This window comes from Oryctolagus cuniculus, chromosome 13, assembly GCF_051225735.1.
Source record: "Oryctolagus cuniculus isolate XC-2025 breed Fujian yellow rabbit chromosome 13, ASM5122573v1, whole genome shotgun sequence".
Taxonomy (NCBI): Eukaryota; Metazoa; Chordata; class Mammalia; order Lagomorpha; family Leporidae; genus Oryctolagus; species Oryctolagus cuniculus.
Window position 1 is genome coordinate 70,827,626 of NC_142879.1, and position 27,567 is coordinate 70,855,192.

Below are 27,567 nucleotides of genomic sequence, written 5' to 3' on the forward strand. Positions count from 1 at the left end.
GTTGAGGAACAGTTTTTGTTTTCTCTCATGCAAATTGTTGAACTCTTTACTTAGTATAGAGTTGGTCTTCTGTGTATAAAGTTAATTGAAAATGGATCTTAGTGAAGAATGAGACTGGGAATGGAAGAAGGAGGAGGAGGAGAGGGGTGAGAGGGTGGGTATGAAGGGAAGAATCATTATATTCCTAAAGCTATACTTATGAAATGTATGAAATTTGTATTCCTTAAATAAAAGGTTTCTTTGGGGGGAAAAAATTGGTCCTGAAACATACCTAAATGGAAAAACCAACACCATAGGAGTTCTAGAAGAAAAATATTTGCAAATATAGAGTAGGCAAAGCCTTCTTGTACAAGACAAAAAAAAGCATTAACCATTAAAAAAATTTCATCATCACTAAAACTTGCCATATTCTGAAGGTACCACTAAGAATTAGGATGTAGTTTCTTAGATTTGATACCAAAAACATAACCATAAACAACATACCATAAACAACAAAAAAGAAAATACAAAATTAGACTATATCAGAGTTAAAATTTTTATGTTACAAATGATACTAGCAAAAAAGTAAAAAGGTAATCAACAGAATGGGGGAAAATTTGCAAACTGTAAGGGATATATATATATATATATATATATATAAAATATGTCTTAGAAAATGCAATAAAAGGTAAATCACCAAATTGTAAAATTAATGAAATATCTAGCTGGCACCGCGGCTCACTAGGCTAATCCTCCGCCTTGCGGCGCCGGCACACCAGGTTCTAGTCCCAGTCGGGGCGCTGGATTCTTTCCCGGTTGCCCCTCTTCCAGGCCAGCTCTCTGCTGTGGCCAGGGAGTGCAGTGGAGGATGGCCCAAGTGCTTGGGCTCTGCACCCCATGGGAGACCAGGAGAAGCACCTGGCTCCTGCCATCGGATCAGTGCAACGCACCAGCCGCGGCAGCCATTGGAGGGTGAACAACCAACAGCAAAGGAAGACCTTTCTCTCTGTCTCTCTCTCTCACTGTCCACTCTGCCTGTCAAAAAAAAATAAAAATAAATAAAAGATAAAAAAATAAATAAAATATCTGAGAATCTGAGAAGGTATTTCTCTACAGAAGATATAAAGTAGTCAATAAGCACATGACAAGATGTTCAGCATCATCAGTCATCAGAGAGATACACCCCACAACCACAAGATCTCAGTTCATGCTTACTACCATCACAAAGGCAGACAATGAGGGCCGGCACTGTGGCACAGCGGGTTAAGCTGCTGTATGCAGTGCCTGCCGGCATCCCATATGGATGTCAGTTCGAGTTCCAGCTGCACCACTTCTGATCCAGCTCCCTACTAATTCTCCTGGAAAATCAGCAGAACATGGCCCAACTTCTTGGGCCCCTCCACCCACGTGGGAGACCTGGAGGAAGCTCCTGGATCTTGGCTTTAGCCTGGCTCAGCCCTGGCCATTGCAGCACTTGGGGAGTGAACTAGCAGTTGGAAGATTTCTCTCTCTCTGTAGCTCTTTCAAATATATAAATAAATCTTAAAAAAAAAAAAAAAACAAGAAAGAAAGAAAAGAAAAGAAAAGAAAAGACAGTAATAAGTGTTGGCAAAGATGTAGAAAAGTTGGGGCCAGCATTATGATGCAGTTCAACACCAGTATCCCATATCAGGTTACAGATGCAAGTCCTGGTTGCTCTACTTCCCAAATCGCTCCCTGCTAATGCACTTGAGAAAGCAGCAGAAAATGGCCTAAGTGCTTACACCCCTACCACTCACGTGGGAGACCTGAATGGGGTTTCAAGCTCCTGGCTTTAGCCTGATCTAGGATCCTAGGATGGAAGATATTCATCTCTCTCTCTCGCTCTCGCTCTTGCACTGTGTGTGTGTATGTGTATGTATGTATGTATGTGTGTGTGTCTTCTCCGCCATCTTTCCCCCACCTCAGTCTCTGTCACTCTTCAAATAAAAGGCAGATATTAAAAAATATATATATATACAAAAGCTGGAAACCTCATACATAACTCATGAGACCAAAATGGTGTGATCAATTTGGAAAACAGTTTGGCAGTTCATAGAAGTACTATTTGACCCACTGATTCTACTCCTTGGTATTTATCCAAAGGACATGAAACCATCTGTCCACACAAAGCCTGGTGGATGAATATGCTCAGCATCATGTTCATGCAGTCAAAAAGTGGAAACAACTTAAATGTCAATCAATAGTGAGTAGATACATACAATGTGGTATATAAATATAATGAAATCCCACATGGCAATAAAAAGGAATGAAACTTTGATACACACTGCAATGTAGATAAACCTTGAAAACATTACACTAATTCAAAGAGGTCAGTCCCAAAAGCCCATATATTGTATATTCCATTCACATGAAATGTCCAAAACAAGCAAATCCATAGAGACTAAGAGTAAATGATTTCTAGGGACTGAGCAGGGAAGAACTGAGAAAGACTGCTAGTAAACAGAGTTGCATTTGGAGAGACAAAAATGCCCTAAAATTAGTTTGTGATGATGCTTCAACTTGTAACTTTAAAAAGTTCGTTACATACCTTATACAAGTGAATTATAAATGAGTATGTGAATTATATCTCAATAAAGCTCTTTTTCAAAAAGTCACCATTATTAAAACAAAAAAACAAGCTACAGATTAGGGGAAAATATTCATATTACACATAACTGACCAAACAGAATATATGAAGACCACTTAAAACCCACTAATAGGATGATGATCCAATAAAACCTTAGCAAAAGATCTGAAAAGACACTTTACAAAGAAGGTATATGAGGACAAATGACCAGTGAGGGCATACAAAGATGACCATCATCATCAGTCATCAGGAAATGCAGATCACAACCACTGTAAGATACCAGGACACACCCACCAGCAGGACTAAAATCGAGGACTGCCGCAAGAATGCAGAATGGCAAGAATTTACATACACTGCCAGCAGACTTTGGAAAACTGAGAGCTTCTTTAAAAATTAAACATAACGTTTACCATTACCATATGACCCACTCATCCTACTGCTGGGTCTTTACTCAAACATGCCCCCAAAAGCTTGCACAAGACTATTCAAAGCAGCTTTATTCCCAACAGCCTGCAAACTGCGAACAACCCAAATGTCCATCAAAAGCCAGATAGCACGTGGACCATCCACACAGTGGAATACTACTTGTTAGAAAGCATAATGTCCAACTAAGCGTCCCTACTACACGGATGAGCATTCAAACACTTATGGGAGAAATAAGTCAGACACTGAAGAGTGTGTACTATGAGTTCACATAGATAATATCTTAGAAAATAAAAGTCTCTAGTGAGTGAAAGATCACTGGTTGACTGGAGTCATGTGTGAGGGAGGGAGGACTTCACATAATCTTTTAGGGGTGATGGACATTTTCTGTATCTTGATCATGGTGGTGACTTCTTGAGCATGATTCTAGCATGTTCATCACTATTTAAAAAAATATGGTGAAGTGTAGGCACACCATTCCTCAGTAAAGCTGGTTGTTAAAAAAGTAACAAGAACCAAGGAAAACAGAATCAAACAGGTTAACATTATGCAATATCCAGTGTCCATGTAAACAGTGCTTCTAAACTGCTTAGTAGCACAAATACAGTCTTTTCTTTAGGTAGTGCAAATATTCATCACCTCTAGATCTGGATGTTATGATTAATCTGCCTGACAATCTGCCTAATTCATCCTTGAATTACTATAAATTCTCCATGAGCGTTGGCCATATTAATGAGGTTTTATAATGGCAAGAGAGGGCGGAAGCCCCCTTAGAGAAGCTCAGGGAGGGAGTAGGGAGAGCTGTGCCAACAAGGACTTCCAAGCATGGTTCTGAGGTTGGTTCTGTTCTAGAGACTTCCAGGCTCACATGCCAAACTCATCTTTCCAAAACATTGTGCTGGTATGTACACAACCAAGAAGCATAGGAAGGAAAAACTCAGGTTTCCCTGAACTTGACCTTGTCAAGTTAAAGACCATCTGCAGAGAAATCTGATGAAAGGACACAGATGCCCATAAAGAAACCACTATGTCCTGAGGACCTACTGTGTGTGACAGACCATCTCGCACCCCATTCTCTCCTGCACTACTCACTTTTGTCCTTCAACCTACACATTCTTAGGATCCCCATTTTTTTCTCATCATAGAAACTGGTGCTCATACCCAGACATGGTGCTCAGACCCAGACATGTGCCCAATTCCCCCAGCTGATGAGAGGGCAGAGCTGAGATTATACATATTTGGGGTTCTCTGATGTTTAGCTGTAGCTGCTTAGCCACAATATGAAATAAAAAAAAAATACATACAGCTTTGGATTCCAGTGTTAGGACTTTTTTCTTTACCAATATAAATGAACACAGTTAAATACACAGCTGACATACTGTGGGGCTTTTGCTCATCATCAAAGTGTCACACACCTCCCACTAGACAATCTGAGTTTAAGATAATGCTTCACCTGCACCTGTGAGAGGAGACCGGTGTAAAACAAAGCCAGTTCCAGGGAGCGTCCTGAAATTTTCGGAGAACTCTTGCTCTCAAGGAAAAATCGGAAGTGTGGCAAATCATACAACAAACAAAAGAGCAGGAACCAGAAAAGATTGCACTTTAGTACCTGGAGAGGTAGCATGTGACCCAGCAGGCAAAAGCTGTTGACCTTGGCAGCATAATAGTTTTAGTTAGTCATAGTCAGTGTCCTGGCTGACTCCAACAGAGAAATCGCTAAGACTGCTGGCCACCACCCAAGACCGCCATTTGACACAAAAGGTCACCCACAGGCTTCCAGCTTAAAGACTTTAAAAATATTTATACAAAAATTTCATACTCTCCTAAAATATTTTCAAGATACTGAGAGAGGCAATAAACGCACTGATGAACACTTATTTGCATCCTCACATAATCCAACTTAAGATGTTGTTTAAACATTCATAAGGATAAAAATACATGAAAAATTAATGGTTAGGCTAACCATCAAAGCTTCTGCATATCTTTGGCAATCCAAAGTCTAAAAATCATCAATAAATAATGTAATCAAGTATATATTCGAAACTTCAACAAAAATCCTCTTGTATCATTAAGCTCAATATTATAGTGCTCCAGAATTTATTTACTTGGGTAATGGTTCAAGCATGCAATTTCTATCACTTCCATTTAATAAATGTAGTCCTGGAATACTCCTAGGGATTCTATCACCTAGAGTAAACATTTATGTGAATAAGGAGACCAATTCCATCCAAAGTTTTTAAAAATACATGCTCAGGTACAGCCTCTACCTGAATATCTCGCTTTCTCATTTCTTTCGTCATCTTCAGTGGTATTAGAATGCAGGTGTAATCTAACGGGAGTGACAGAGTCAAGGTGTGACTCCAGTGGGACTCTTCTTTCCTCTGGCATGAATTCCCACTTCAATCGCTGGTGCACTTATCCACCAAGGGAAGAGTAGAAGGGAAAGGATGGAGCACACAGCTACCACCTGCTTCCCTCCCCAGCATCTCCACCCATGAAGACAAGGGTAGCAGTTTCTCCTAGAGGCGAGAGCAACGCGCACTTCATCTCGGGTCCCCTGAGGTGTCTTGGGGCAACAACATCTGGACTTGGCACGTTAGGAAGTTACAGAGAGCTTGCAATTCTAAGGCTGGGTCGCACTGTGAGGTTGCTCACTCTGGCCCGGCAGCTGCAAATGAAACCAAAAGGAGCCTGGAGCCTCCCAGGTACAGTGCACTGTCTTCAGATGAATACAGGCTTCTCCGGTGTGCCACAGGCTGCACTGCTCCCAACTGTCTGCCCTGGCCACCGCTTTCATTCATTTTACCACCCAGTCCCTTTAAGCATTGGGTGTATGCAACCCTGGCCAGTATTCATGGATAAAGCAAGGTACTTACAGTTGCATGACCAAGTACAGGTGATTTGGGCTTTCGTAAATGTCTTCCAGGGCAACGATGTTCTCATGCTTAATCCTGCAACAGAAACAAAGCACACACATCACATAGGAGGTAAAATTCAACACAACTTTGTAAAACAAAAGGCTCCTAGACAGAATCCAAACTCTATAAGGAAACATTTAAGACCCTTTACAATTTTGTCCCCCTGGCGCCAAATTTCTTTCAGACCCATTTTCCAATATTCCTCCACTGTTCTGCGTTCCTCTTCATTCCTAAAGCAATCGTGTTGTCACTTCAGATTGATCCCTGCCCGGGATTCAAGTGGATCACAGGAAATGGCCAAATTTGTCAATATCCTATCATCTTGCAGGCTGAGTCCCTAGGCACAATCCCATGGCTTGTTTTTCTGCTGTCTCTCAACGGCCATCACAGACTGGCTTGAAAAGTTAATTCCATGCATACTCACCTCCCATAAGAGGCTATAAACTCCAGGGAACAGTTTCACTATCATGTTCATGCACCCTGTGTGAACAAAGGGGACCAAGACTGACCCCCTCATTGGAGTTCACATGCTCCATCACCAAACAGCAATCCAGTGTTGCAAGACAACTAGAGCACTGTTACTCAAAGCGTGGATCTCAAACAGCAGCACCAGTGTTGTCAGGGAGCTGGGTGGAAATGCAAATTCTCAGGTCCTACTCCAGTCATAAAGAATCAGAATCTCTGAGGATGGAGCCCAGAAACCTGCATTTTGGTAAGATTGTCCGATGACCTTTGCGCACAAAGCAGAGCTTGAGAAATACTGCAGCAGACCAGCGCATCTGAAACGCCCAAGTGTAAATGAATCACCTGGGACTCTGCTTAGCAGCACATCTATTTTGGTGGGCCTGGGTGGGGGCATGAGAGGCTGCATGTCTCCCAACTCCCAGGGGATGCTTATGCCGCTGATTTGCAGACCACACAGAGTCCTAGGTAAAGAACCACAGGAGGAGGAAACAGCCCAATTCTAACCTCTAGAACTACCCATCACAAGCAATTTCTGTTTGCAAATATATGGCATTTGCCTGAAAAACAAACAAAATGTTCAATATGTGTAAAATAATAAAAAAGCAATTTCTGCCTAGATCTTAAGGCTTGATATTTATTTAAAGCACTTGAGAGAATCATTTCATTACTCAATGAGCTAATTAGCTCTTCCCACAAGCCATTCAGTGAAATGAGTGCTGAACCGCTGAAACACTTGAAACATGCAGATTCTAGTGAAGTCATTAAGAGCAAAAATGACCTTACTCATTTTGTTTCCCCCCTTGTGTCCAGCACAGATCTATTTAATACATGTTTGCTGAATGAATGAATGATACCTAAAGTTTGTTGCCACTAAAAAGCTAGAAACAAGACTAGCTGGAGAAAATGAAAGTAATCTCCCTAAAAGCGCAATGTCTTTCCCACAAAAGAAGTTTATAAGGTGGAACAAATAAGAATATCATTTTCCCTTTGAGGGAAGAAAGAAGAGAACAACATAATTAAACGCAGTAAGGCTTCGCTCTGATTCTACAGTTCTTATTAGTTAATGCAGTTACTTTGTAGGAGCAGAAACTATAGATGATGCTAAATTCACATTTTATCTGATTCCAATGCACAGAGCCTAATTATTTGTTTATCAGCAGTGGTTACTTGCACAACCTAGTCAAAATATCATGAAAGTACTTTTAAAAGTTCATGGAAGGGGGCCGGCGCCGCGGCTCACTAGGCTAATCCTCCGCCTTGCGGCGCCGGCACACCGGGTTCTAGTCCCGGTTGGGGCGCCGGATTCTGTCCCGGTTGCCCCTCTTCCAGGCCAGCCCTCTGCTGTGGCCAGGGAGTGCAGTGGAGGATGGCCCAGGTGCTTGGGCCCTGCACCCCATGGGAGACCAGGAAAAGCACCTGGCTCCTGGCTCCATGGGAGACCAGGAAAAGCACCTAGCTCCTGGCTCCTGCCATCGGATCAGCACGGTGCGCCGGCCGCAGCGCGCCGGCCGCGGCGCGCCGGCCGCGGCGGCCATTGGAGGGTGAACCAATGGCAAAGGAAGACCTTTCTCTCTGTCTCTCTCTCTCACTGTCCACTCTGCCTGTCAAAAAATAAAAAAATAAAAAAATAAAATAAAAAAAAAAAAGTTCATGGAAGGGTCGGCACTGTTGGTGTAGTTGGTAAAGTCTCCACTTGCAGTGCCGGCATCCCATATGGGCACCAATTCAAGACCTGGCTGCTCCACTTCCGATCCAGCTCTCTGCTTATGGCCTGGGAAAGCAACGATGGCCCAAGTCCTTGGGCCCCTGCACTCGTGTGGGAGACCCAGAAGAAACTCTTGGCTCCTGGCTTCGGATCAGCACAACTCCGGCCATTGCAGCCATCTGGGGAATGAACCAGCGGATGGAAGTTCGGTCGGTCGGTCGGTCGGTCTGTCTGTCTGTCTCTCTCTCTGCCTTTGCCTATCTGTAACTCTGCCTTCCAAATAAATAAATCTTTTCTTAAAGTTAATGGAAATGGAATTAAAATATAAGTATATTTGGGTGCAAAAATTTTGGAATCCATACATAAATTTTTCTTTATACACATTTTCTAAGACCTTTTGTGAAGAGAGCTTCATATGTGACTGTCAACATCCTAAAAATTCAGAGCATTATCAATATTGGATATATCTGAAAGTAGATGAGCACAGAAGTATACTCGTCATGGGGATTTCGCTTTTTAAAAAAATTTAAAAATTTGCTATTGGAATCAATCTTGTGCATCAACTATTGTCTTTCAGTCAAGTTATTCTGGGGGTTAGTCAAGAGGCTGGCAGGACACACAGTTACATGTGAAGCAAATAAAAATGAATTAACAAAAACACCCACCAGGTGGGATCTAGGAGCTGGCATTTGGCCTATGAAGACACTGTTATCTGACTTCACCATAACTGGGTTTGAATCCCAGCTCCGGCTCCTGACCCCACCTTCTTGCCAGTACAGACCCTGGGGCACAGGTAGTGATGGGACAAGTGACTGCATTCCTGTCACCCTTTGGCTCTGGCCCAGCCCAAGCTGTTGTGGGCATTTTGGTGAATGAACCAGCAAAATGGGAGCCAGCTTGCTCACTTGACCCCTTTGTCTCCTCCCACTCCTCACCTTTCAAATAATAAAATTAAAAAAAAAAATTTAAATGGTGATGACAGTGAAAGGTGACCATGTCACTGCATGCATGGCCCTCAGCAGCAATTACTGTTGTTTCCTTGGGAGCTTGGCTGACTTCAGAGTGACTTGTTATATAAAAAAGAGCAAGCCTGGATCCTTCATCTCTCTTGCTCCTTGCTCTTAAACCTCCAGAACCGCGAGTTAATTAAATCTCTTTTCTTGATACATTACCTAGCACGAGGTATTTTCTTACAGCAATACAAAACAAAGACTTTTACCTAATGAATTGATGAGTCAAGCAATTTTCACTGAGCTTCTACTATGTGTCTGCGAGAATATAAGAAAAACAATGGCTGGCACTGTGGTGTAGCGAGTTACTCTACCACCTGTGATACTGGTATCCCACATGTAAGCAGGTTCCAGTCCTGGCTGCTCCACTACTGATCCATTTGATCGATTTCCCTGGGAAAGCAGAGGAAGATGGCCCAAGTACTAGGGCCCATGCCACCCATGTGGGAAACTTTGATGGAGTTCCAGGCTCCTGGCTTCGGCCTGGCCCAGCCCTAGCCATTTCAGTTATTTGGGGAATGAACAAGCAGATATGAAAGATATCTCTCTCTCTCTCTCTCTCTCTCTCTCTCTCTGCCTTTCAAATAAATAAATACATCTTATAAAAAGAAAAACACAAAATCAGCTTTGGTCTTCCAAAAGCTAATCATCTCGATGGAGAGATCCATGAAGTACTTAGAAAAGAATTACATGTTAAATTCTGTAGAATTACCTGCAAGGTCAGAGAAGGTCCTGGATGGATCAAAATTATGGGAAAGGCCTGAGGAAAATGATGGGGTTTGAGATGGGATGGGTAATGTTTGAACAGGCATACTTGAGAAACTTCAAATATATCCTAAAATAGTCTCTTAAATACCTCTTAAGAAAAGTGGTTTAATTAACTTGGAGCTGATAGAATGGCTTAAAAAAATCCTGGCTTCCCACATCTGTTCTCAGGGACTTTATTCCACCCTCAGACTTCTTATGAGAGACAAAAAGTGATGGTAGAACTTTATTTTAGTAGACAGAGTATTTTCACAAAATGCCATCGGAATGTCCACACATTTCTAGGATGAGGGCAGAAACACTAACTGAGGATCTATTCCATGCAAATACAATGCTGAGTTCTCTCTTTTCATTATTCACTGCAACAACTAGTTGTTGGATCACTGTGGACCAGGCACAGGGTAAGTACCTGGAATTTAGTGGTGGGCAACACAACACAGAGACAGAGGCCACCCAGAGCTCACAGAGGCTACAGGTGGAACACTCTCCCAGGCTCAGTAGCAACAGAGAACAAGTGATGCCCTCCTTCTCTGTAGCTTACCAATCTCTGAGGAATACCGTGTCTCTGCTTAGTCTTCTTAGGGTTGGCTTCACCCCTCAAATGGATGCATAACTAGGTCTGCACCAGGCAAAAGCTGGGAGCCAAGAACTCCTTCCCACGTGGAAAGGTAGGGTTGGCAGGGGACCAAATGCCTGTGCTATCTCCTACTGCCTCCGCAGGCACATTAGAAGGAGCTGGATCAGAAGTGGAACAGCCAGGACTGGAACCAGCACCCCAATGTGGGATGCTGGCATGACAAAGAGAGGCTTAACTCACTGTGCCACAATGCTGGCTCCATGAAATACAGTTTGTATTCCTCTGTCTACTGTCACTCTTGTTAGTCTAAACATATTCAGAACTGAAAACAATGAGTCCAGTGTAAAACACTGTCTCAAAAGTATTAAGTAAAAGAGTAAACTAATAATCATTATGGGCTGAATAATATGTTTTCACAAATAAGGCCAAGCATTATGTTTTTTTTTCCCCCTAGCAGCTGCAGAATGGTTGGTACATAAAAATGTAAGCTCCACACAGGTAGAGATTTACAACTGTTTTGTTCACTAATGTCTCCCCAAGTGCCCAGAAAAGTTCATGCTGGGTATAACATTTGATCAGATCTGTTAAATGAGTGACTGAAAATTGAGCTTATGGTAAATTAAATCAACAGATCATTTTTTTTTTCCACTTGAACTTCTACCAAACAAGCTCTCCTTTCCTACTCAGCCTTGATCTTTTGAGCTTAAGGTCTTCACTCAACTCAATTCTTCTGGTTTCCAGGCAGTGTTTCAGTAACCAGCACTATTTTGAAACTTTTTTTAATTTGTAAACTATTTACTCATTACTTAAAAGTTTGTTTATTCCTTTTTACTTATTTTGAAAGGCAGAGCAATAGAAAGACACAGAAAGACAGACAGGTCTTCTATCTACTGGTTCACCCACCCCCCCAAATGCCTACAATGGCAGGTGCTGGGCCAGGCCAAAGCTGAGAGCCAGCAACTCCATCTGGGTCAGCCATGTGAGCAGCAGGGATCTAAGTCCTTCAACCATCATTTGCTGCCTCCCAGTCTGTGCATGAATAGGAATCCAAATCAGGCATTCTGATGTGAGATGCAGTCATCCCAAAAATGGCAGCTTAACCCACTGCACCGCAACACCCATCCCCTTCCTTTCCTGAATTTGGATTCACTCCTCTATTGTATTAATTCTCTGCCCCCCCCAACTTTGGCCCATTTGCGTCTTTCGTACACATCCATCCCGTATGTCTTCAAATTACTAATTAGAATCTTTAATGGGAAAGTATTATGTCAGGACCTCATGGTGTTCCACCTCAGACTTCCATCATGACAACTATGACATTCATCAGCTGGTCTCAATTGCAAACCAGCAAACGATCATGTAGACCAGATTTTATTATCCTGACCATAAAGAGACAATCACATGCTTGCTGAAATGGCATTCCTCGGTACTACACACCACACAATGCTATCTAAAAGGGAAATGGGATGTTTGGGACGATTTGTTCTCAGTAAATCCCTGTTAGTCCCAGCAACCACTACAGTCTACTAAATGATCACAAACCATCTGCTTAATTTTCTGTTCCGGAATTTTACTAAACATCGAAGTCAAGCTTCCCCATCCATAGAGCTCATATTCCACCTTTTTCTGTGTTTGGGAAAGATGACAACATTTCCTAAGTTGTTTTCTCAAATATTTCAACTGTGACTCTTCTGTGTTGAATGCAATTTCCTCCATCCCCTGGGACATAACAAATTTAAACCTAGTGAGGAAGTGATTTTATATCTTTATTTAGGTTCTACTTCCATAGTTGTTTTATAGATATACTATTTATTGAGGCTTACATATGGGTCATGACTGTACTAAGTATTTTTAAATATTTCATTTAATATTAACAACGCCATGAAGTAGGTGTTATTTGCCCCATTTTTAAAAGAAGGGATGGATGGGTTGAGGGTATTAAGACCCCTAGAGACTAAGTAATTATCCCGAAGTAATGTAACTCACAACTGGCACTGCTGAAAGTCAATCCAAGTCTATTATGACTCAGGTCTGTGCTAAAGCAATGACACTGTCACCTCATAAAAATCAAGTTCAAAGGAAACTATCTAAGAGCTGATACATATTCAGAGTTGTATAAAATTAAAACATCTAAGGACTGGTGCTGTAGTGCAGTGGGTTAAAGGCCCACCTGCAGCGTTGCATCCCATATGGGTGCTGGTTCAAGTCCCGGCAGCTCCATTTCCAATCTAGCTCCCTGTTAATGTGCCAGGGAAAGCAGTGGTAGATGACCCAAGTCCTTGAGCCTCTACACCCATGTGGGAGACCTGGAAGAAGCTCCTGGCTTTGGATCAGCTCAGCTATGGCCACTGTGGCAATTTGGGGAGTGAACCAGCGGATAGAAGAGTCTCTACCTCTCTATGTAACTCTTTCAAAAAATAATAAAATATTTAGGTACTATAATTTTAAAGGACTTTTTTTAAAAGTCAAGGGACTGCTTTCAGGATTACCAACCCTGGGCCAGCACTGTGGTATTGTGGGTAAGGCTGCTGCGTGCAATGCTGGCATCCATAAAGGTGCTGGTTTGAGTGCAACTGCTCCATTTCTGAACCAGCTCCCTATTAATGTGCCTGGGGAAGCAGTGGAGGAGAGCCCAAGAGCTTGTTCCCCTGCACTCATGTGGGAGACCCAGAAAAAGCACCTGCATCCTGGCTTCAGACTGGTCCAGCCCCTGCCATTGTGGCCATGTGGAGAGTGAGCCAGTGGATGGAAGATCTCTTCTCTCTTTGTATTTCTCTCTAACTCTGCCTTTCAAATACATAATAAATCTTTAAAATAAAAAAAATTAACAACACAGTATCTACTGCTGAGGAAGCAAAGCTTTGTTGAACTATCCTAAATCTAGCAAATACACCAAAGATACATAGTTGTGAGCATCCTGACAGATGGAATCCAAGTGGGTCAAAGTAAATCAGAGAAAGAGAGATTCAGAAGCAGAAGGAACAGTTAGGAGTTCATAAAAGAGCCTCACAGCAGCCCATGTCTTCTGAGGTCATCAAAAGGGAGGAAAAATAAGTAGATGGAGAAAAGAAGAAAGGATTTCAGTTACAGGCAGATGGAAGACGAGGGGTCTGCCAGCCTGTACTGCTAAGCTCCTGTAGATCAATGTTCAGTCTTTTCACAGCATGGGTAAGAAGTCCTTCGTGTATGCAGAATATTCATCCCTAATCAGGAAACCTCTCTCAAAGGTGCATAATTCAAGGCAATAGTAATGTCACTGAAAGCAAATGTATGTAATTTAAAAAAGAACCTCACTCAATTTTCATTATTGATTGATTACCAGGACCAAAGTGACATTAGCTGGAACATCTGTGTACACAGGATGACCAGTTTATATGGCTACCTGCACAAAGAGGTCACAATCCCCAAAGAGGGGCAGAGCAGGTAGATGGGGGAGGGGAGCAGGTGCCAGCCAAGAGAGAAGAGTACAATGGGAATGAAGTACGTGGGACTCGATATAGATGCCTGCCTGCGTGGAAACTGACAGCTGGGCAAGAGAACCTCAGAAAAACCAGGAGCACATTTCAAAATTAATTCATGAAAAAAAAAAAAAAATCAGTGCCAAAGGTATAAGCAGGCTACGTTCCAAAGCCCCCAACCTGGACAGAACATCAGGACCTGGCATGCGACCCCAACACACGTGCTGCTGCGACCTGGGACAGAGAGAGAGAGAGAGAGAGAGAGAGAGCGAGCACGCGCAGGAGAGAGAGAAAGCGAGAGAAAATAACGTTCCGCTCTTGCTTTTTCTCCATCTATCATGGTTCACTGATCCAGAGGGGAACAAAAGGTGGTGGCAGTGATGAGGCATTCAGAGGAAGGAAAAGACACCAAATCTCCTTTCCCTGGCATCACCATTCTCTGGGCATGGGCGCTTGTGCGTATCTATCAGGGTAAAGAGGCCCTAAGAGAACAAGAGATGGATGGCTATGCAACCAGAAGGGATGAAAAGAGACAAGCTGATCACCAGGAAATAAGGCGGTGATGGCTGCGAAGAACCAACGTCGGACCTCGCCACAGGAGCCCAAAGCGGAAGTTACGTCAGTGAGCCGCCTCCAGCTTCCGGTCCACCTTTCTCAGGCCTGGTGGGGTTCACAGCGGGGTGAACTCTCGCGGGAAGAGCAAGCGTTTTTCAGTCCGTGACCATCAAGGATTAGGTCTTGCAACACCAACCGCTCCTGCTTTTTCTAAGTGGCCCAGAAAGTTTAAATTTTATTCACAAAAAGAGGCTGTGGTTCCATGACAACTGCCTCAGAAATATTTGACGAATATTCTGATGTCTTGGCCAAAGACTCCTGTTTAAGTCAACACTGTTGTTTTTGTTTTTGTTTTTGTTTTTGTTTTTGTTTCAATTTTAAAAATATATACATTTCCTTTTTGGGTCAAGTTTTTTGATTTATTTTTTCTCTCCCACTTTACATGCAGCATAGGAAATAATGCTGAGAACTGAGCTGTTATCAGTCACAAGAGAAAGTGATAACCCTGAAACATTTGCCAGATGGTATTAAAAGTAATACTTTTCATTTGTATAACTTAGGCACACTGGCACACGTTGGCTCATCCCATTCTCAGACAGCCCTACAGGGTAGGCATTATTATTCTCTCTCATAAATGCTCACTACAGTTTATAATCACTGAATTGCTCTTCCTACCCACTCTGGTCTCAGTCTCTTCCTCTCTATTCTCCCAGCTGCCTCCTGAGCCATCATTCTAAAATACAGAACTGATCAAACTTCTTAGCTCGAGATTCAGCACTGATTCCCTACAGACCAGAATAAAGTCCAGACGATTGGCGTGACTTACAAATCACCTGATACTTGGTCTTCACCTGTATGCCCCCCCTTATCTTCTGTCCATGCCAAAACTTTCCAGGACCCAGACAGGCACCTTTCGCACACTACCCACCTCACCTGTGCACACATCTCTCTAGTATCTTCTTATTAAACTACTTATCCTTGAAGATTCTCATGGAGAACCCTTTGCTATGTCTTACAGCTCACAAGATGGACTACCTCTCCTCGGAGTCACCCTGGTTCTCTGATCACCTTATCGGATATACTTGGGTCCCAAGTGTCTATATGCACATGTGTGTACATATTTAAATGATACATGCAGGGAAAACCATCTAGAGGTTGCATGGCAAATCAGTAACGAGTTACTCCACACAAAGTGCTAGACTGGGGAGTTTTACGTCCCAGTTTCTCCTCTTCTGGAGTCCTTCATTTGAACCACAGGACATGAAAAAAAAATGATCTTCTCCATTCTTTAAGGACAACACCATTCTCATCACACAGGAGGAGTTAATTCAGCATATACAATGAATGCTCTAGACATTAGGATTTCATTATTGTGCTAAACCCAAGAGACAGGTTGCTAAGCTGTTCTATCACCCAAATTTTACAAAGAAGTGCTTCTAAAAATGTCTAGATCCATTAATGCCTGGGATGGGACTTGTGGTACAGCAGGTTGAGCCACCTCTTGGGATGCCTGCATCCCTTACTGGAGTGCCAGTTTGAGTCCCTACTATTCTCTGTTTCCAACCCAGCTTCCTGCTAAAGTGGCTCATGGGCAGATGATGGCAAATACTTGGATTCCTGCCACTCATGTGGGAGATCTAGATGGAGTTCCTGGTTGCTGGTTTCAGTCTGAACTAGCGCTGGCTGTTGTGAAGCAAGCCAGAAGACGGAAGGTATCTTTATCTCTCCCTTTCTGTGCCACTATGCCTTTCAAATACATAAATCTTTTTTTTATCATTAACACCTGCCCCACCAAATACATATAACACTGCACACAAAGAACCACACATACTGATCAGTCAAATTGCACAAGCAACCAGGAGGTCAGGTGGAGTCTCAGCTCTGACATTTCTAACTGCAAGTCTTTGAACAAGTCATTAAATATTTTGCACTTAATTTCCTCATTTGTTAAATCTACACCAAAATATGTGTTCATGATATATTCCCATACATATTACATATGAATTTATGTAAAAATATATATGCAAATATATGTATTGTATTATACACACAAAAACAGAGAGAGAGATCTCATCTAGCAAGACTATATGCCACTGCAGGAAAAATCATTCAGAATCTAAAGCTTCAAATCACCTCTCATTGCTGCCAACAGATGGCGCTACAATCAATGGGAGATTAAGGAGCAAAGACTGGTACCCAAATCACAATCTTCAGTCTGAAAGCCAATGTTGTTGTTGCCATTATTATTTTTTTAAGGACTTGATGCCATTTGTTGATACTCCTTCATTACAAACTGCATTTTGCTTTGTATGTTAAATACAAACAGTGATAAAAACTCTTGGCACAGCTGACCGTATTTTTTCAGAAGCATCCAAGCACCCTTAGCACAATGTGGGGTACATAGGATGATGGCACCGCAGCATTCACATGCAGGGAGGCAGTGAGTGCCTGTGGCGCTCACTGTGCTGGCTCTGTCTCTAGGTGACCATTCTCTGGTGACATTACTTTCCTACGTCTCAGCTTCGTTATCTGTAAATGAACCAGCCAGACAGGATACTCTCCAAAGTCCTTTCCTACTCTAACAATCAATGCAACTCAAATTCTAATGAGGCAAAGTGCATTAAGGGATATTTGAGACTCACAAGGTCTGATTCCAAGCCAGCATTCGCTGTTCTCTGAAATAGTCCTTGCTACACAGAGGCCAGGTCACAACTCGTGCCTCCACGGGCTCCTCTGCATGGGCACATTTGTCAATTGGACATGGATTTGAATTTCTTCAGACAGAGTCATTCACACAGCAAAGACCTGTTTTTCCTTCTTCCACAGTCAGTCTCCACAATGCCATGGACCAACAGAGAAAAATGTCCAAGTGATTAGCTCATGTCTGGAACAGTACCAGAAGATCCAGCCGAGACCACATTGTCTTTAGTCCAAAGGACAAATAAGTTAAGCCCAGTTCAGGGTGAAAAACCCAGTGTGTGGCATATACCAAACACTCAATGAACGCTTGCAGAAGGATGAAAAAAAAAATGAATGAATGAACAGTTCTGGCCCACTTACAGTCTCACAGACTCTGAATCAGAAGGTTAGAAGAGTGTCTGTTTCTTTCTTACGCCTGTTACCTACCCATGATAAGTTGTCAAGGTCTCCAGATGAGCTGCATGTTGGAATTGGGGGTAGGTGGAGGCACAGCGGCCATGATTCATTTGGGCTGGAACCTGGCCTAAACGTAAGGATTTGTTTAAGTCTCCCAAGTGATCCAAATGTGTAGCAAAATTTGAAAAACACTGTTAGGTTAATAAATGACTAAAAAAGGATTCACTTTGAGATGCCTGGGAGTGGGTAATTCTACAGTTTGAGAGTCTAAATTTATCTTGGCTGAATATATTTACTTTATGATATGTCTGATATTAAAGGTCATAAATAAAGGATATAAAGGATATATCTATATAAAGACATATAAGAGATAAAGGTTCCAGGCTATATATCTGACAAATTACTCCTCTCAGGAAAAGAGTATGAAAAATTAACAAATTTCAACTGCACCTATAAATTAGCTCTAACATTCTTAGCAAGGCTTTGAACCACAAACACATTCAGGGAAATGCTGACATTTCCTTCTTTGGATGTTTCGGTGACTTTTGTGGAACAGCAACATCTCTCTCTGGGTGTTTTTAACATGAGAACAGACACCTGGAGTCTTGAGAACACTATATTCTTTATCTGCCTGAAGATAGCGAGGATCTCTTCTAACTCAGATTTGCAGGTTTCACAGAGGGGAGAACACACCTTTCAAAGGCACCTTAGACGGGGAAATCTCAGAAGGCCTAGGGTTCAAGGTCAGGTTTGCTGTGAATGCTCACCATGCGAGTTCGGAAGCCATCCTTGTAATGAAATACTGCTGATGACATGAGGGGTTTTACAAAGTTCACGGGAAATGCACGTTATGAAAAAACTGGATTGCAAAAAAAGCATGGATTACAAAAAAATTTTTGTACCCCAAACTTACTTATCTTTTAATTTCACATTCGCACAAACTTGCTGAAGTGCCCTTGTGTAACCAGGAGCCAACTGTCTGAGCTGCATCTGACAGCTTCATCATTTAAGCTTCATGTTCAGATGAAGCCACTGGGCTTGGATTTACCAAAAGTTGCTGAGGCTTCTAGCTGTGACCCCCCTATGTTGATGTAAAGGTAAGTGAAAGGAGACCAGAATAGTGCACTAGAATCTTGGGAGAAGCTATCATTTCATTGTCTTTCCTACCCCTGATGTCCTGTGCATTCTTGTGCTGACCGACCGGCTGATCCAACAGATCCCTCCCTGAATGGCTGGCCCTGTGGCATGGCCTTCACAGGGTCGCAGACACCTAGGCCACATGGTAATGGCAGATGGGTTGCTGGAGTATGGTGGTGCTTATTCAGAAAGCACACAGCAAATGCTTAAGATAAAACAGGGGAAGAGACCCAGTGTTGTGGCACATCAGGTAAGACCACTGTCTTCTGGCATCCCATATAGATACCAGTTTGGTCCCAGCTGCTCCACTTCTGATCCAGTGCCCTGCTAATGCACCTGTGAAAGCAGCAAAGGATGGCTCCAGCACTTGGGCACTGTCACCTACCTGGAAGACTCCGATGAAGCTCCTGGCTGTTGTGGCAACCTGGGGAGTGAACCAGCAGATGGAAGATCATTCTCTCTGTCTTTCCCTCACTCTAACTCTGCCTTTCCAATAAATAAAGTAAATTTTTTAAATGGGGTGGAAATAGTAAGACGAGTAGAGAAAGAAAGAAGTCTGTTTGAAACAACTGCATCCTGTCAGCTCCTTTTCAGCCTTAGGGGGCTTGATCTCACACTGGAAAACATTCCTTGATGTTCAAGCCAAGCGTCCATGTTCTGAGATAATGGTGTAGAATGTTTGCACATCACTAATTAATGCTGCCACAGTCTATTCCGGTCAGACTCGAATCCCAGGAAATCAGGCACACTGGACTCCTCCAGCACATACATGTTAGAAATTCGGGAGGGTATTTGTGGTTAGTGGTATGTGTGTTTCTTAACACAATGTCTTATTTTGTGATTATCCCCATCAGTGTGCATAGTAAGGGCAACTCCACAGTCTTCCTTGAGAAAATAAGAGCAAGTTTCTTCGTAACTGAGATTACAGTTGTGATTAGAAAGAATGGCACCGCTTTGTTGGTAACTTTTCAAAAGGCATGTGTTGGGGCAGGCCTTTGGCCTGGTGGTTAAGATGCCACTTAGGACGCTCACATCTCCTACCACAGTGCTGGGGTTCAAGTCCCAGGTCTGCTCCTGATTGCAGCTTCCTGCTAATATGCACCCTAGGAGGCAGCAGTGGAAACTCAAGTAGTTGGACCCCTGCTACCCATAAGGGAGACCTGGTTTGACTTCCCAGCTCCTAACTCCAGCCTGGCCCAGTCATTGCAGGCATTTGGGGGGTGAATCAGGACATGGGAACTTACTTTCTCTCTCCCTTTCTTTCTCTGCCCCTTCCCGGTCTCTCAAAATTAATTAATTTAAAATTAAAGACAGGCATGTTCTATGTATCTCCTGTCCAAATTTATACCAGTTGCATGGTAGGTGGTGTTACATGCTGAGGCAGATCTGAGTTGATAGTTTTATTGTGTCCTGTTAATAGAAGATCATGGTAATCTTACGGCTGTCAACGCTTAAGAAACTTCCCAGCATAAGCTGTAGGGCTGTGTGCAATTTTGCTCAAGACACTAGAAATAGTTTGTGGCTAAACAGCCAGCTGCTCCTCTCCTGGATTTCTCTCCTAGAGTTCCAAAGGGAGGTAGGCATGCAACAGTGCCCTGCAGGATGAGGGATGTCACTGCAAGGACACAGGCAAGCAGAACAGGGCAGAGCAGCTGATGTGCCCAGGTGGGGGCCACGGTTCTCACACCCAGGCACAGGGAGGGCCAGGCCAGGCTGAGGTCACATGCAGGCCACAGGGTACATTTTAGGCAACTCTGCCCTTTCAGGGCCAGGCTTGAAAATATTTCCCTCCAACATCAGAGCTTGTAGGTTCCAAGCCTGGCCTGCATTAAGCTCATTTGCAACCAATGCTTTCCATCTGGTTCCCTCCCAAATCCTCCAAGTTCTCAATAAACATTTCAGAATGCATGAACAAATACAACCTGCATAGGCCTATCTGTTAAGAGGTAGCAAAAGAGATTATCAACATGTTCACTTGCATTTTCACTGATAAAATTCATAACAGATAAATCTATAAGATGGAAATGGCAGGTTTGCACTGAAAAATACTACATTTCTTGCCTGTTTTTGTACTGGGGTTCTACATAAGAATTTATTTTTAAGAAGATTCTACTACTAAAAAATGAAGAAAATAAAGAAAAAAAGGCAGCAGAGAGAGAATGAGTAACCAGTACAATACAGCTCATGTCAAGAGCCTTGGGTGGTCACTGATGTCATACATAAGTGTTAATTGTTAAATTAAAAACAGGAGTCACTGTGCACTAACTCCCCATGCAGGACCTCTGTTCTCAATGACTTACGAGAGTCAGCTGTAAAACTAGTTCGCATATTTGTGTGAGTGTTTGCACAAATTGTTGAAATCCTTACTTAGTATAGAGTTGGTCTTCTGTGTACCAAGTTAAATGAATCTCAATGGAAAATGAGACCAGCAAGGGGAGAGGGAGGAGGAGGGGTGGGAGTGTGGGTGGGAGGACAGGTGGGTATGGTGGGAAAAATCACTATATTCCTAAAGTCCTACTTATAAAATTTGTATTCCTTAAAAAATAAAATTAAAATAAATAAATAAAAAATTTAAAAACAAACAATTCAAGCATGGGATAAAAAAGTCTCTTCCCTATTTTATCTAGTAAAGCGTGTTGTTATTAATATATTGTCAAATTCAAAGGGAAAAGTTATTTTGAAAAATAGTAATGTGCTTCCTCTCCCCAAACCTCTGGGCTCTTTAGAGTTTTGTTCAATATTTAAAAAAAAAAAAAAAGTGGTTGCTAAAATTCAGCAGCAGGCCAGCGCCATGGCTCACTTGGCTAATCCTCTGCCTGCGGTACTGGCACCCCAGGTTCTAGTCCCGGTTGCTCCTCTTCCCGTCCAACTCTCTGCTGTGGCCCGGGAAGGCAGTGGAGGATGGCCCAAGTCCTTGGGTCCCTGCACCCGCATGGGAGACCTGGCTTCAGATCAGCGTAGCGCCGGCTGTAGCAGCCATTTGGGGAGTAAACCAATGGGAGGAAGACCTTTCTCTCGAAGACCCTTCTGTCTGTCTCTCCCTCTCACTGTCTATAACTCTTTCTGCGTCTCTCTCTCTCACTGTCTAACTCTGCCTGGCAAAAAATAAAAAAATAAAAATGCAGCAGCAGCCAGCAGCGCAACAACAGAGCCAGGCGGAGGTGAGGAGACAGGTGTGCATGCACATGCCTATATATGTGCCTGTACACACACCTCTATGCGTGCCTGTACACACGCCTCTATATGTGCCTGTACACATGCCCATATACGTGCCTGTACACACACCTATATAGGTGCCTGTACACATGCCTCTATATGTGCCTGTACACACGCCTATATACGTGCCTGTACACATGCCCAGATACGTGCCTGTACACACGCCTATATACGTGCCTGTACACACACCTATATATGTGCCTGTACACATGCCTCTATATGTGCCTGTTCACACGCCCATATACGTGCCTGTACACAGGCCTATATATGTGCCTATGCACACGCCTATATACGTGCCTGTACACATGCCCAGATACATGCCTGTACACATGCCTCTATATGTGCCTGTTCACACGCCCATATACGTGCCTGTACACATGCCTATATATGTGCCTAAACACACGCCTCCATACGTGCCTGTTCACATGCCTCTATACGTGACTGTACACACGCCTCTATACGTGCCTGTACACACGCCCAGATATGTGCCTGTACACACGCCTCAATACGTGCCTGTATGTCATTTTGTTGGCTACTGTCCTCCAGCTCAGGCTCAGGCTTGAGCCCCCAGCTGGTGGATCTGCAGTGCTGACGCCACCGCTTCGTGCATTCTGCAGGCACAGATCCAGCGGAGTGACTTAGCTCAGGGAAAGGATGCCAAACACATGTGCGGGGTGCAGATACAGCACAAGTGAGGACGAGGAGCTAAGTGCGGTACCTCCTGAAAAGCGCGCAAAAGCCAGAGTCAGGATAGCTTCCCTAGCTCGTTATGCAAAAGCAGAGGGCAGCAGAGCACCACCACCCCCCTCCCCCCGTGCCATGGATCTGTGAAAGTTAATTTAGGAAGCCTTGGGGGGAATTGAACTCTCAAGTGAGCAATGAAGACAGGCAGCTGTAGGATCCCTCCATTCATGTGGGGAACCTTTTTTTCTGCCAAGGGCCATTTGGCTATTCAGAACATCATTCGTGGGCCACACACAGTTAGCAACTTCAAAATCAGCCTGCTGGGGCCAGCGCCGTGGCTCACTTGGCTAATCCTCCGCCTGCGGCACTGGCATCCCATATGAGCGCCAAGTTCTAGTCCTGGTTGCTCCTCTTCCAGTCCAGCTCTCTGCTGCGGCCCGGGAGGGCAGTGGAGGATGGCCCAAGTGCTTGGGCCCCTGCACCCACATCGGGGACCAGGGAGTGGGGCACACCTGGCTCTTGGCTTCGGATCAGCGCAACGCTGGCTGTGGCGGCCATTTGGGGGGTGAACCAACGGAAGGAAGACCTCTCTCTCTATATATATAACTCTACCTGTCAAACAAATTAAAAAAAAAAATCAGCCTGCTGCAGATTTTTTGAATTTTGAGTCCTTCCTGTGGTTGCCTTGGCAGGGCCAGACCAAATGATTCCACGCATGGGCTGGACATTCCTCACCCCTGAACATGAAGCATTGTGGGGAGCGGTGTGTGTGCAGGGAGGAGCCTCCATTTATCTTTACTTTTTTTAAGTCTTTCAGGGTGAAGGGTGGTGCTGCTGGTGAACTGAGCCTCTGAATATCTAACGTTATTGATAACAAATAAATACATGGAGACTCTGCCTAGGAAGACAGAGTTCAGACGTCACACGCGAGTAATGTACACGGGATGCCCCACCTGCACCAGGGCCGGGAGCAGGCAGAGAGAGCGAGCAGATGAAGGCAGGGAAGAGCACAACCTCGCACTGACACGGTCGCCCTTTCTCAATGTTCACAGAGAGCCTCCAGGGCAGGATCAGGGCCCATTTGCAGATTGCTCACATAGAACGTGCAGGACCTAGACTGCGTAAAAGACCCCAAGAATAAGTAGTAGTGCCAGACACGAAGCTAAGCGCTGGGATCTGAAGATAAACAGCACAGTACGTGAAGCCAGCTGGCCGCCCAGCAAGCGGGAGAGGATGGATGTGGATGCAAGTGTCGTGAGACGGCACAGCCATCGCCCTGCCCAGGAGCCAGACACACAGTGAGGAAAGCATGGCCTGGGCCATCTTCCTCTGCTCCGGGGGCTCTGGCATTGGCAAGGTGCCTGGTGCAGCAAGATGCGGGAGGCAGCATGTCAGAGAGAGGGATGGTGCTGGCAAGGACAGAGGCATGGGGGTAGGCTGTGGGAGGCCCCGCTGTCACGTTCACCTGTGGGTTTTATGCAGAAGGAACTGAGAGGCCGCATGCAAGGGGAAAACCCCGGTTCTAGGGGTCATTGTTGTGGTGTAGCAGGTTAAGTGCAGGTTAAGCACAGGTTCAAGTCCTGGCTGCTCCACTTTCAACCCAGCTTTCTGCTACTGTATATGGGAAAGCAGCAGATGACACCTATGTGAGAGACCCAGACAGAGTTCTGGACTCCTGGCTTCAGCCTGGACCAGGCTCAGCTGTTGTAACTATCCAGGGAATGAACCAGCAGACAGAAGACCTCTCTCTCTCACTCACTCAGCCTTTCAAATAAACAAATGAATCAATCAATCAATCTTTAAAAGAAAAAGAAATCTTAGCTCTAAAAAAAAAGTAAAGGTAGTATTTTCCTTCACACAGGTATTTAAACTTAGCAGTGCAAAGTATAGTAGTTCCTTGCTGGGCAATCCTAACCTTATCTCCCTCACTAATGGTGTGACTTCAAACATGGAGTTTCTCCTCACTCTCCTTCTTCTTTTTTTTTTTTTTAAAGATTTATTTATTTATTTGAAAGTCAGAGTTACACAGAGAGAGGAGAGGGAGAGGGAGAGGGAGAGGGGAAGAGGGAGGGAGGGAGGGGGAGGGAGAGAGAGAGAGAGAGAGAGAGAGAGGGAGGGAGGGAGGGAGGGAGAGGGAGAGGGAGAGGGAGAGGGAGAGGGAGAGGGAGAGAGAGAGAGAGAGAGTCTTCCTTCCTATGGTTCACTCCCAAGTTGGCCGCAACAGCTGGAGCTGCACTGATCTGAAGCCAGGAGCCAGGAGCTTCTTCCGGGTCTCCCACATGGGTGCAGAGGCCCAAGCACTTGGGCCATCTTCTACTGCTCTCCCAGACCACAGCAGAGAGCTGGACAGGAAGTGGAGCAGCCAGGTCTCAAATCGGTGCTCATATGGGATGCCAGCACTTCAGGCCAGGGCGTTAACCCGCTGCGCCACAGCGCCGGCCCCTCCTCACTCTCCTTTTAATTTCCCAAGTGGAAAGTTCACACCCACTCTTCTCTTTGGTCATGAGCGAGATGAGAAAGTCGACGTGCTGGCAGTGTAAATGTCTACCTTTCCTGGAGACTGAGGCTGATTCGGGCACTGCTAACAGGCAGTAATTGGAAAAACTGGAGTTCTGCAGAACCTTAAACTCCTGACGTTCACCAATGTATTTTCCTCTCTACAGGACAGGAGGATGCTAAGAAACACAATGGTGTCTGCCTTACTCAGAGTTTCTTTCTTCAGAATTCCTAAGTCTCCACGGACTCGGGTATCTGTTGTATCTGTCTTCAGAAAATACACCCTAGCCATCGAAAAGACTTTCTGGCTTGGGGACAGAAGAAGTGTTTCAATTTAAGATGTTTCCAGGCTTGGGAATATTTGCATATACCTAATGAGCTATCTGGGGGATAGGATCCAAGTATAAACACAAAACTCATAACCTTACACACATAGCCTGACAGTAATTTTACACACTATGTTTAGTATTTTAGTGTTTCACCGCAATCCATCAATGAGGTCAGGTGTGGACCTTTCCCATCAAGTTAGTGTTCAAATACTTGGATTCGGGAGCATATTTCCAGTGTTGGATTTATGAGCTCACAGATGTTCAATCTGTAATAACAATCACTGGGGCCGGCGTTGTGGCGCAGCAGGTAAGGCTGGTACCTGCAGTGCCGGCATCCCATGTGGGCACCAGTTCAAGACCCGGCTGCTCCACTTCTGACCCAGCTCCCTGTTGGTGCACCTGAAAAGGCAGTGCAGGATGGTCCAGGCGCTTGGGCCCCTGCAGCCCGGCTCTAGCCATTGTGGCCATTTGCGGAGTGAGTCTGTGGATGGAAGACCTCTCTCTGACTCTCTGCCTCTGCTTTTTTGTGGCTTTGCCTTTCAAATAAATACATAAATCTTAAAAAAAAAAAAAGCAATCATTTACTTAGAGTTTAGGACACATAGGATATTGAATTCACTACATTTTTTTTCTAATATCTTGTTTGAACTGCAAACCTAGGGGAGAAGCCTACTTTACAAGGAAGGGAGGTGAGATCCAGCGAGCTCAGGGAATCTGCACAGGGGCTCACAGCGAGGCGGCATGCTCACAACATGAAATGCCTCTCAGAGGGAGGTGTGGACATCTTCCCCCACACTGAAGACAAGTCAGTGCTCCCAGAGTAGGGGAGAAAGTCTTCCTTCACTCTGGTATTATAACAGCTTAGGCTATAAATCAAGATTTTCTCAAATTCTATTTTGTAATTGTGCTGAAAGAGAGAGCTCTTCGGAGCCACGTAAGTCAGGGGGAAAAGCTACAATTAAAAGGAAAGAATATTAAAAACACCCACTGATATTTCAGAGAATTACTATCCTAATATAATTTTCATGGGGTGGGGGAATAGCTTTTAAGTTAAACTATTAGAACAATTTACCCTCAAAACCACTTCCCATACTAAGACCTGAACATCCAACCAGTTTCTACATAAAAAAGGACAGAATTTTTTTAAGTAAGTAATCTTCTTATAATTTGCTTTAAAAAGTACTTTAAAAGGAAATTCATTTTCTTTTTAGTGGACAATATTAAACAGAAACTACTCTACACAATGTTTTAATTACTTTTGGAAAAAAAAAACAAATTAGGCATGTGTGAGGAATTACAGAAATTCTTCAAATAACTAGGAAGAGAATTTTAATAAAGCCAGACAGCCTCATGGAGAAAGTGGACAAATTAACTTTTCCCTAGGAAAAGGCTGCATTCCTTCAAAGACCACTTTTGCAATGAACTACCCCTAAATAATAATTATTATTATTATTTTTATTTTTACAGAGAGAGTTAGACAGAGAGAGACAGGGAGAAAGGTCTTCCTTCCGTTGGTTCACCCCCGAAATGGCCACTATGGCTGGCACTGTGCCAATCAGAAGCCAGGAGCCAGGTGCTTCCTTCTGGTCTCCCATGCAGGTGCAGGGGCCCAAGCACTTGGGCCATCCACCACTGGCTTTCCGGGCCACAGCAGAGAGCTGGACTGGAAGAGGAGCAACCGGGACTGGAACCTGGTGCCCATATGGGATGCCAGTGTCGCAGGCAGAGGATTAACCAATTGAGCCACGGCACCAGCCCCCCCAAATTATTTTTTAAACACTTGGATGAAGGCTGAGATAAGGCTGCCTCCCCTTCCCTGGGTGAGCTCCTGGTCGGCAAGTGGCAGTGCAGACCACCCCACACAACCTGTGCTCTGGGGAAAGCCAACTCCAGCCCTGGCATTTTAAGGTTGGGGCAGGGACTCAGGCCTTGGACAAGGAATCGACCATTCCAGAGGTCACTGGGCAGCCACCTTGGGACAAGAAGGAACTAACTATGGAAAGAAGTCTTGGGGGAACAGAACAAAGAGAGGGCAGAAGCCAAGGTCATTTTACTGAATCAAACGTGAGACCACCCTTCCTCTGGACGGCCGGACACACCAACCCATGAATTTCGCTGTTCACTTAAACCAGTTTGAGCTTTATTT

At 44.1% G+C, this 27,567-nt stretch overlaps 1 protein-coding gene across 5 annotated transcripts in view; it reads right to left on the minus strand.

The window, feature by feature from the left end:
* CAMK1D (calcium/calmodulin dependent protein kinase ID) overlaps window positions 1–27,567 on the minus strand; it is a 458,904-nt gene that overhangs the window by 168,755 nt on the left and 262,582 nt on the right. For all 5 annotated transcript variants that reach the window (XM_051821552.3, XM_051821553.3, XM_051821551.3 and 2 more), the window contains one exon: window positions 5,887–5,961. In XM_051821552.3, coding sequence (XP_051677512.1) covers window positions 5,887–5,961 — 75 coding nt within the window. The remainder of the gene's footprint in view (window positions 1–5,886; window positions 5,962–27,567) is intronic.